Raw genomic sequence first — 11,355 nt, forward strand, 5'->3', positions numbered from 1 at the left:
TACGTGTACTCCTTGAGTATTGATTTGCATGAACATGTGTGCATCCTGATACTACAAATGTAATAGCATTTAAAACTGTAATTGTCTCTATCTCCAGGTGGCTGAGATGTTGCTGGAGCTATGTGTGACTGAGCTGGAGGACGTGGCATCAGACACGGAGGCCAACAGGAACGCCATGCAGCCCGTGGTACAGGAGAGCCCACACCCGTACGGGGACGATACTTCCATCAGTGGGCATGTTAGGATCGCAGGTGGGTCCTGGTTTGGTTTCTAGGGCTCTTGTAGAGGGTCATTTCAAGTCCTGGATAGATTTTGTTTCCTTTGGAAAAGGCTTTTTATATAGATGAGTTTCCTCACTTCGCCCATGTAAAAATCCGTACCTGACATCGATTGATGAGGTAAAAGGTGGTGGAAGGAAAGGGATGGGCTCTGCCTTCCAATACCGTGCCTCAGACACAGTGGATTGACAACTCACTGCCACCATATGACCACTATAGCTACATAAAGGGCATGGGACCTCAATCAGTGCTCAAAATACTTTTTTTCAGCCTTTCTGAGTCAAAAGCCAGGTTGTGCCATCAACATTTCAGGTTGGCTGCCAAACTTCCAAGTAATTACTTTCTTCAAATCAGCTACTTGATATCCAGTATCTTTACTTCCAGTTATATGTAACTACTTAGGTTTCATCTTAAAGAATAAAGAAATAAAACAAAAGCTTATGCATGTAGGTAGGGGAAAACTTTCAGGTTATGCACTGTGCTACCTGGGTTTGAAATTAAGTTGCGCCAAGCAAAATCTGGTTTTATTTTGAAAGTGTGCAAGTAGGTATTTCGTGCTCTGGACCTATACCTTTACCAAAATTCAGGTCGGCTTTGTTTTGCTCTGAATGTACCCTGGCAGGGTCACATCGGAAACACAAAACTCTACAATGGACTTCCTCCAATCACTAGAACTATCCAGAATAGAAGACTGGCTCTAGCTGGCCTTGTAGCATGCCATGAGGAGATGGCTGCCAAAGTTCTCCTCTGAGAACCTGACTTGTAAGTTGAAGAGAAAAGGGGACAACCGAACCTGACACTTAAGAAAGTATTGGAGGAGGAGGAGGAGGTCGGTCTAAAGGACCACAACTGGCTAGCCGCCATGCTAGACAGAGATGCATGGTTGGACATCATTAATGGCACCTCTTATGAGGATGAACTGAACTGAACTGAGGTCGGTATTGATGCTGTGTGTTGTTTTGTATCCAGGTGCGGAGGCGCTGCGTGTAGAGTTTGACCGCCAGTGCTCCACGGAGAGAAGACACGACCCCCTCACAATCATGGACGGAGCCAACAGGGTGGTGTCCGTTAGATCAGGTATGTTATGATAATGATGCTACTTATCATGTACACATGTGTTCTTCTTGGACTGGAAAGTCAGTTCTTATAACTTATATCTGTTCTACTCAAATCCATAATGGTCGCATCTAAAGTAATCGGGTCGTTACAAGATGTCACACAATTGTACACAAAGGTTTAGATGCAAATTTGTTCACTATTAGTATCATATGATTCTAATAAGAGAGTTCCCCCACTTTAAGTCTTTGTCTAGTGTTGAAAAATTCATTTTTCTTATGCCCTTTGATCATACTACATCGTACAAGCACATCTCAATGAGAAGAAGCCGTACAAAATGTATTTTTAGAATTATTTTGAGTAGTTTTAAAACCCATGTTATACTGTAATTCCTGATTTTTTCAATGTGCTGTTATGTTCACGGTTTTCACGGTGACGACTATAACGGGAACTTATCATTACTGATAACAAATAATTCACAGACTTTTTTTATGTGCACTTGACGTGACAGTGAACATTTAGTTTCGAGAACAAGTTAAATTTTCTAAGACTGTGAAAGTTTGGTACCGAGAAGACAAAGTGAATTACAGTATGTCATGATGTGTATTTTGTATCTATATGCCTGTACTCAGCCCGATAGGGCATGAATGTGCAATAAAGGCTATTATGTTTAATAAGCATGATGAAGCATGGTTTCTGAAATGTCCTGCACAGGCCGCGAGTGGAGCGACTGGTCGTCTGAGCTGAGAATAGCAGGTGACGAGCTGAAGTGGAAGTTCACAAGCGACGGTTCTGTGAACGGCTGGGGATGGAGGTTCACTGTCTTCCCCATCATGCCTGCCGCAGCACCTAAGGTACAGAACAGTAGTCATATTGTATTTTGGGGGTTAACTTCTTTTATTGCCACAAAGGACTCAAAAAATGAGAACATAAAAGTGATGGGGCTAAAATCCAATGGCCTTGAGCAGCTTGCCATTCAACGCTAACACAAGGGACGTTTGTATGTTTCATGTACTACATAATCACTGCTGTTGCAGTTATTAAACTAGCTGTACATTTTTTTTTTTTGATGCACAGAATTCCCTCTGTTTTTCTACCTTGGAAAAAAATATCTGTTGTGTTCCTTAACATAATTGAGGTTGATGAGGCCAACTGTGTCCCAATGATTTTTCCTTCTTAGGCCTTGGTCACATACGTCGTGTGATTGTCATTATATTGATACAATTGCAAACTGACAGCATTGTTGGGATCGTTATGAATGTGTGTGAAACCCTTGTCGGCAATTGGTTCTGTCGTAGCCTGCTTGAAAATTCCACCACATACACATCATATTGATGACCAACATGTATAGCAAAAGTGATTGTGCTGTTAGTTACACACTTTAATTTTTTCTGCACCCCAGGACCTTCTGTCGGACAGATCGGTCCTGTCCCGACCTTCCATTGACCTTGTGACCTGCCTGCTGGACTTCCGGCTGGACGCCAACTGTGTCCGCAGTATCGTGCCTCGGCTGGCCGCGGCGCTCGCTGCCTGCGCACAGCTCAGCTGTCTAGGTACTGTACACTCATACATGTCTTGTGTATCTATCTTAATTTGTTATTTGCCTGATTACATGTACTTTCCTCAGAAAAGGTATCAGGTCTTTTTCCCCACAGGTCAGTTTCCCCCAGGACGTTTCCCCCAGGACGTTTCCCCCCCAAGTTCAGGTGGGAAACATCTGGGGGGAAAAGTCTAGAAACCATCTTAAAATGGCCACCTTATTCTCACTGGGAAAGCTTGTAATAAATTAGTTATACATGCATGTACATGTATATGTATAACAACTTCAAAAGTGATAGGTTCTATTTTATATACTCAGATGTGTAGTTAGGGAAATACATGTAATCTTACTGTGATAGTGTGTTTAGATCTTTCTCCTTTTTTTCTGCCAGCAAGAGCCAAACACCACAATGGTATCTTGGCCAAATACATTCTCAGGTCCATTGATATAAGGCTTACATTTTTGGTTGCCAACCATCCTCCTCCATTGATTCCAGTTCAGGGCTGTCCACTGCATACATTTGTAGTTCAATCTTGACTAAGCCATTTTCATGATAAATCATTTGACAATTAGACCATTTTCTGTTCTCTGTTTTCTGGTTCCAGTTGCCAGCCAGCATTTGGGAATGTGAACCTCCAGTATGGTAGTTGAACACACACCACTACCATTGGACTAGCTCCCCTACTGTAGTGATTGCCAAAAGTGGTGTGGCCCAGGGCTACAAAGACAAAGATGGGTACCACCCTATGCCTCATCTGGTGCTGGTAAGCAACAACAGTTGATGTATGTATCTGTGATCTTTTCCAGTTGCCAGCCAGCGAATGTGGGCCCTGCAGCGTCTGCGGAAGCTTCTCCGATCGGGGATGGGTCCGGTACTGAACGTGGATGCTTTGCTGGGAGAGGGCGATGAGGAACAGTCCAGGGTCAGTCTTCTAGGATCTTTTCCTTTTCAACACTGTAGTTTTGTCATGTCAAAAGACTCTTTAAAAAATGGTACATACTTCTTTCTTTGCCAAGAGGAAGAGTATGGAAGCTAAACACACTACACTACCAGTGGACTCGCCACCTGTAGTGTTTAATAAATGCACCTCAGAAGGTCAGATGTGACAGGCTGTTCAGTGTAATATATCCTGAACTGTCATGTGGTGTACCTCAGAAGCTACCGGGGTAGTGTGTTGCACCGAAGGGCAGTTGCGGTATACTGGATACACATATACAGACACAGACATACCTCACCTCACCTATCCTATCCCTTGACCTTCTAGTGGGTCGTTGAGGCACCACGACTATTTGCTGCACTATCCTCCTACATCTGACTCTGTCTTCTGCCGCTCAGATCGCTTCAGCTAGACTTAACACAGGCACAGAAAATTCCTAAAATGACGCAAACAAAAAAAGGACCTTTTTGAAACTCAACATTGCATGTGCTGACTTCTCTGCATTTTTTACAGGCCAACACAGGGAATAGTTAGTAAATTAGACAGATTTTGCAAACTTAACATTTTGCTGACTTCTTCGATCTATTTTTCTCTGCAGGCGAACACAGGGACCCTGGCCTCTCTAGTGAAAGGCCTGCCTGAGATGCTGCTGAGGCAGTACGAGTATGAGGATCCCATCGTCAGGGGAGGCAAACACCTGCTGCACAGTTCCTTCTTCATGGTAACATCTTCGCTTAAACTTTATTGGTCCAAAAGAGACATTGCATTTACATTTTGCATTATATGTTTTTAATGATGAAAATGTTTTGGTTTGTGTGTGAGTTTTATGGCTTGTTTCTGTACAGTATCCCCCCCCCCAAAAAAATATATGGAGAGATTTAGATGATTTTTAGTAATCGGAGATATAGAGAAGTAGAGAGGGGTACTCTGGCAAAAAGTGAGAATAGACTTAAGGTTGTTGTGGCAGATAGCAACACTCTTTATTCACTCACACTCTACCTTTGTCTAGTCCTATATGGTCAGTCTGTTCTAGGTACCGTTCAGCAGCACTACCTTTACATCTACATATAAGTGGCGGGGACAGAGTATTGGAACTATGTGCCTATCTACTATGTCATCCTCTGAGCTGAGATGCCTCTATATCCTCCCCTACATATGGTATCAGCCAAGCTTTATAAGAAACTTCTAGTCTCAGGGGCACTGGTCAGTGGACACATGTTGCAGAAGCATAGATTTGGGAGGTTTCTTGGAAATCCAGCCAGGGTTAACATATGGAGTTAACATGTAATATTGCCATACAATACATGCTATACTACAGACTGAGACATATTTGACAAAGAAAGAAAAGAGTTCAATTTCTGACTGAATTGCGAACATCCTGCTGTTATGACTTTTTGTTTGCAAAAAGCTCTTGTTCATCTCCCTCCTTTCCTCACACCCCAGGAGCTGGTAGCGCTCGCCTGTGAGCTGGGGCTGGACTGCCTGCCCTGCTGCTCCGAGACGCACAAGTGGGCGTGGTTCCGGCGCTACTGCATCGCCTCTCGTGTGGCGCAAGCCTTGGAGAGAAGGGACACCTTCCCACAGGTCAGGAGTGGCATTCATTTCTGTTAAGTACCCTTGTCCTGCTGGTGATTTTTTGGCCAATTTGACTAACTTGACCTGTTCTGTGTTGCTGCTGCATATTTACTCCCCTATTTGAACCCAAACCGATAAGAATACAGATCAGCATGACAAGGGTTAGATATGTCCATCCCATATATAAACAGGCTCAGCAGGACAAGGACTTTTTTGTTGTTCAATCTGTAATTCTAAGCTTACTAAAATACATTCTGAATTTCAACAGTTTCATGTTATGAAGTTTAGATTTTTGGACGGATGCGGTGAAATTTTTGTCCATCTCATAAAGCAAATTTCCTTCCCAGTAAAGAGTGTCCTGGACACAACATACAAAATGTCTTGATGCACTTATGAAAGTTAGACGTTAGGGCTATCTCCAGCACCTGTCCCTCCGTCCTGGGACGGAAATTTGCTTGTTGGCTGGAGACAGCTGTTGGCATCCAACCGAGCAATTTTTAAGGCAAATCAATCTCTACAACTGGACAACATACCCGTTTAGAAACTTTATTTGAACCGACACACAACAACATGTTTTGCCGTGTGGCTTTCTCAGTGTTTCAGTGTTATAAAGAAATACATACTGGTAATAGAACCTACTCAATACAATAGGTAAAATAAATAAGGTGGAAAATGGAATTTGCATATCAATGATTGATGTCTTTAAGCTCTCTCTAACCTTATGATTTCCCCTCAGCCATTCTTTGACGAGGTGATGAAGAAAGTGAAAGAGATCAGCGGGGACGGGGAGGTCAATGACCTATCCAGAGAACACGAGGACAACCAGGTGAGTTCCATTCCTCCTTCTACTTTTTCTTGCCATTTTTTGTCTTCGAGTGACTTTAGAATTTGACATTAACTTCTGAACCACAATGTTAACTGGAAAGGGTTGTATTTCTTGGGATGAGATGTGAAGGCATTGTCCACTGGTATGCTATGCACATCACCTTGTCTCTTTAGATTTACAGACTGAGACAACTTTATTGCACTGTTTGTTATTTCTTGCAATTGTAACAGCAGGTACAATGTATGGCAACTTGTGCATACAAGGCTGCTGAACTATTGCTAATACCTAACAAATTTAAAGAAATATACTTGTACTGCTGGCAGGGCTCGAAATACTGGGTGCATGTGCACCTAAAATTGGAGCTGTGCACCCAATTATTTTCTGTGGGTGCACAGGGTGCACCCAACTATTATCTTGGCTTTATGTATGTAAAGATATCAAAGTGTACTAGTATACATCATATTCTTAACATCTCCGTGTTAGAAAGATAATAAAAATGTCTGTCATGGTACTTGTTTAAGAATTGATAGCATGTAACTAAGTTTTGTTATTAGATTTTTCTGGCATTCTACTCAAATCTAAGTGGTGCACCCAAAATTGTTTTGTTGCACCCAATTTTCTTAGCTGGGTGCACCAGTGCACCTAATCCCCAAAATGAATTTCGAGCCCCGGCTGGTATAGCATGTGTTCCTGGTGTCATTACGATTGAAGATAAGCTCTTCAGTGACCTGAAACATTTCCATTGTTGTTTCCATGACAAACGTTTTTATTGTTGTTTCCGTAGTAAAACATTTTCATTGTCGTTTCCATGGCAACCAGGTGTTCCATCAGGAGCACGACGAGCAGCTCCTCCAGTGGCTGAGCCGTCGCCCGGACGACTGGACGCTGTCCTGGGGTGGCAGCGGGCAGATCTGGGGCTGGGGTCACAACCACAGGGGTCAGCTGGGCGGGGTTGAGGGGGCAAAGGTCAAACTGCCAACCCCCTGCGATGCCCTGGCGGCCTTGAGGCCGGTACAGCTAATCGGGGGAGAGCAGACACTGTTCGCGGTAACTGCTGATGGAAAGGCAAGATGATGTCTTCTGTTCTTTAAGCTCAAGGAACATAATATCAGTCTAGATATTAAAAATGATTTTCCTTGGAAGTCAGATACGTAGTAGTCACCTATGCCGCCACAAGCAAAAAGGTGCCTTGAATTGAACTCTGGACTTTACATTAATACTTGCTAAGTTGTAACATTAAATTTATGTATTTTGTATTGTAGATTTATGAGTATTGTTGTTAGGTCCTTTGCATACAGTCATAATTTGTATAAACTGACTGACAGTAGGTAGGTAGTAGATGCATGGTAGTAAAGATGTAATAGCAAGATCAGGGCAATTCCTATTTGGTTACCTGATACATTTGTGCAAATGTAAGAAAGTGAGCTTAGCAGCTGCGGTGCATACAACTGACTTGTTGCTATTGTGCAAACTGTGCTGGAATGGGTCTTATCTAGCACCAGGCAGGGAGAGCTTGTGTGCACTTACATGTTCTAACATTTCCCATGCCTTCTGTAGGTGTGTGCCCCAGGGTATGGCGCAGGAGGAAGACTGGGAATTGGAGGCACCGAGTCCGTGTCCAGCCCTACGCTGCTGGAGTCCATAAACTCTGCTGGAATGGGCCTTATCTAACATTAGGCAGGGAGAGGTTGAATGTGTACATTTACACATACTAACATTTCCCATACCTTCTGTAGGTGTATGCCACAGGGTACAGAGCAGGAGGGAGACTGGGAATCGGAGGCACCGAGTCCATGTCTTGCCCAAACTGCTGGAGTCCATAAACTCTGCTAGAATGAGCCTTATCTAGCACCAGACAGGGAGAGCTTATGTACACTTACATCTACTAACATTTCCCATACCTTCTGTAGGTGTATGCCACAGGTTATGGCGCAGGAGGGAGACTGGGAATCGGAGGCACGGAGTCAGTGTCCAGCCCCACACTGCTGGAGTCCATACAGCACGTCCACATCAAGAAGGTGGCAGTGAACTCTGGCGGGAAGCACTGCCTGGCGCTGTCGTCGGAGGGAGAGGTGTTCTCCTGGGGGGAGGCTGAGGACGGCAAGCTGGGGCATGGCAACAGGAAGTAAGGACATACATACAAGCTACTTCGGTTGATTTTTGAACCAATTAAACCACCTTTTGATGACTCTTTGAAGTTAGATGCTTCCGAAAACAATTTCTTCACGTTAGTAGAGCATAGGATATTATCCTTATGTTTCGATGCCTATCACAGTATCAGACATATTCCTCAGCTGCTTCTTGACACACTGTATATGTAGATATGTAGAATTAGATGCTATCACCGTCACATGGAATGGCACATCCCACCACATACATTTATTATTTCACATTTATACATTTTCATGATCAGCACCAAGGACAGACCACTAAAATTCAGAGACTGTATTTTCTGGCTTCCTTAAAACATGCAGAGTAGGGTTTACCTTGAAATAGATTGTAACAAGCCAAAGATAAACCGAGTATCACCATTATACATTGTACCTTTATCTATTTATTAATTGTTTCATTCACACATACACGGCAATACAATGTACATTGTATCGACAGTACAGGTGTCTACAATAACTACTTAAAAGCAGCACTATCACAGCCTCTCATGGCCTGCATACAAAATGGCAATACTGACATCAAAACTAGCTCAAAGAGAAGGCTTTGGATTGTGGCAAGAGTTTGATAAATATTTAATGTCTTTCCTAGACACAAGGAGGCAAGCTGCAAAAGAATGCATCAGCTTTTGCCTCCTGGCGTTGAGTGTGTTATCACCTAGCTGTAAAATCATCATAATGAAAATGCCTGTGATCTAACTTTGTTACTGTCCTTCCCCAGCTCCTGCGACCGTCCCCGTGTGATCGAGTCGCTGCGAGGGAAGGAGGTGGTGGACATCGCCGCAGGGGGTGCGCACAGTGCCTGTATCACCTCCACAGGGGAGCTGTTCACTTGGGGGAAGGGCCGGTATGGTAGACTGGGCCATGGAGACAGCGAGGACCAGATGAAACCAAAACTGGTAAGAAGTGACATTAAAGAACTGAAAGGATATACTATAGTTAACAATCTTGTTCTTGTTCTTGTGTGGATACTGGGTAACACCCCTTAGTGTTGGGGCAATCTACCCAGGGCAATCGATATGGTAGACTGGGCCATGTCAACAGCGAGGACCAGATGAAACCCAAACTGGTAAGAAGTGACATTAGGGCGAACTGAAAGGATAGTTAACAACTGGGGGAAGGGCCGGTATGGCAGGCTGGGCCATGGCGACAGTGAGGACCAGATGAAACCAAAACTGGTAAGCAAATTCCCTAGCCCGATTGTCCTAGGCAAGTGAAAGTGCCTATTGCACAAGCACATGTCCTACCCCACTTGCACGATTGGTTTTCACGGTGATGACTGTTACATGAACTTGTCCTTACAGATAACAAATAATTCATCTTGGTGATGAAAACAAATAATTCGTTCACTGTGAACATTTAGTTCCGGGAACAAGTTAGATTTGCTCAGACCGTAAAAGTTTGGTATCGAAAAGACAAAATGAACAGTACCTTGAAATGAAATCTCTGTGAAAATTTACTCCATTTCTTTCTTTGTCCCAGGTTGAGGCGCTGAAAGGCGTCAGAGTGATCGACGTGGCGTGCGGCAGCGGGGACGCGCAGACGCTGTGCATCACCGACGACGACTCCGTCTGGTCCTGGGGAGACGGGGACTACGGCAAGCTGGGAAGGGGCGGCAGCGACGGGTGCAAGATTCCGCAGAAGGTGGAGGCTCTGATCGGTCAAGGCGTGGTCAAGGTCGAGTGCGGGTCGCAGTTCTCTGTGGCGCTCACCAAGTCCGGATGCGTCTACACATGGTAAGGACATTAATTGGGCAGCTACTTTTTATTTTAGTCAGTTTTACCACATTTGGATGCACTTCTTTCTCTGATTGGTCAAGGCGTGGTCAAGGTCGAGTGCGGGTCGCAGTTCTCTGTGGCGCTCACCAAGTCCGGATGCGTGTACACATGGTAAGGACCTTGGGCAGCTATTTTTTATTTTATTCAGTTTTACCACTCACACCGGGAAGGTCCCCAGTCTACTCTTCTAGCTACATTGTATATCTGGATGTATTTCTTTCTCTAATTGGTCAAGGCGTGGTCAAGGTCGAGTGTGGGTCACAGTCCTCTGTGGCGCTCACCAAGTCCGGATGGGTCTACACATGGTAAGTACACGGTACAGAAGAATGGATCTCTGTGGCACAATCAGGACCTCAACTGTAAGGTGGTTTTAGCTTGAAATATTGTAATTCAACTTGCAGTATTTCCCTTGTATGTTTCTACTTTTGAAGCAGCCCCAGCTTCACTGGTTAGAAAAAAATATGAAGAAATTAGCAGAAGAAGAGCAAGAAGCCTTGAGAAAACAGTATGTTTCCCTTCCCCCTACATGTATGGGACAGCAAATCTTATGTAAGACACTATTTCACATTCGTGAACAGTTTCATCAGGTTGGTACGTCACTGAATAAAGAGACTCTTTTTACACAACCAGTGCTTTATTCTCACCGACGTTTCGGTGACCGTCTGTCACCTTCTTCAGGGCAATTCTGACTGGTTCACATTGTACTGCAGGACAGATGTCGCTGCTCACAGTTCAGATGCGGTCACAAAACGACAGAAAGGCCCATGGTCTGAAAATGCACTTACTCAGGGAGGACTGAAGATGGACTTACTGTCTAAATTGATGTAAAGGCCTTACTCTGGATAATAGTCCACCCAAACTAACACCAACTGTTCTCAAACATGTTCTCAACTATAGCAAAATGGGGTGGACTTACTGTGGGAGTAACTCCCCCTCTGAGACAAGTATGTCCACCTTTAGCCTACAGTCATCCTCTTTGTGTATCATCTTTTACTCCTATGGTTCCTAGCATCTTTTAATCCTACGTTTTCCCCCCAAGCGAGAGTGTGAATGACTGCGGTGCGAGGGTACAGCCGAGTCCATCGCTGAAATTGTGCACGAACTGCAGAACCGCTCCACTCCCCTCATGTGCCTCACACCCAAACGTCGCCAGGAGACAGGCGCCACCGGGGACTGCATCACCCTTCAACCCCACC

The 11,355-nt window shown here is 44.3% G+C and overlaps 1 protein-coding gene across 1 annotated transcript in view; it reads left to right on the top strand.

Moving 5' to 3' along the window:
• Positions 1-11,355, top strand: part of LOC118419289 (E3 ubiquitin-protein ligase HERC2-like) — a 117,410-nt gene that overhangs the window by 94,998 nt on the left and 11,057 nt on the right. The window contains exons 73-84 of the mRNA XM_035825635.1: positions 98-251; positions 1,248-1,355; positions 2,049-2,188; positions 2,737-2,887; positions 3,682-3,811; positions 4,419-4,533; positions 5,256-5,396; positions 6,124-6,213; positions 7,033-7,278; positions 8,124-8,338; positions 9,103-9,280; positions 9,864-10,117. Of these exons, the coding sequence (XP_035681528.1) occupies positions 98-251; positions 1,248-1,355; positions 2,049-2,188; positions 2,737-2,887; positions 3,682-3,811; positions 4,419-4,533; positions 5,256-5,396; positions 6,124-6,213; positions 7,033-7,278; positions 8,124-8,338; positions 9,103-9,280; positions 9,864-10,117 (1,922 nt within the window). The remainder of the gene's footprint in view (positions 1-97; positions 252-1,247; positions 1,356-2,048; positions 2,189-2,736; positions 2,888-3,681; positions 3,812-4,418; positions 4,534-5,255; positions 5,397-6,123; positions 6,214-7,032; positions 7,279-8,123; positions 8,339-9,102; positions 9,281-9,863; positions 10,118-11,355) is intronic.

Source organism: Branchiostoma floridae, chromosome 7, assembly GCF_000003815.2.
Source record: "Branchiostoma floridae strain S238N-H82 chromosome 7, Bfl_VNyyK, whole genome shotgun sequence".
NCBI lineage: Eukaryota > Metazoa > Chordata > Leptocardii > Amphioxiformes > Branchiostomatidae > Branchiostoma > Branchiostoma floridae.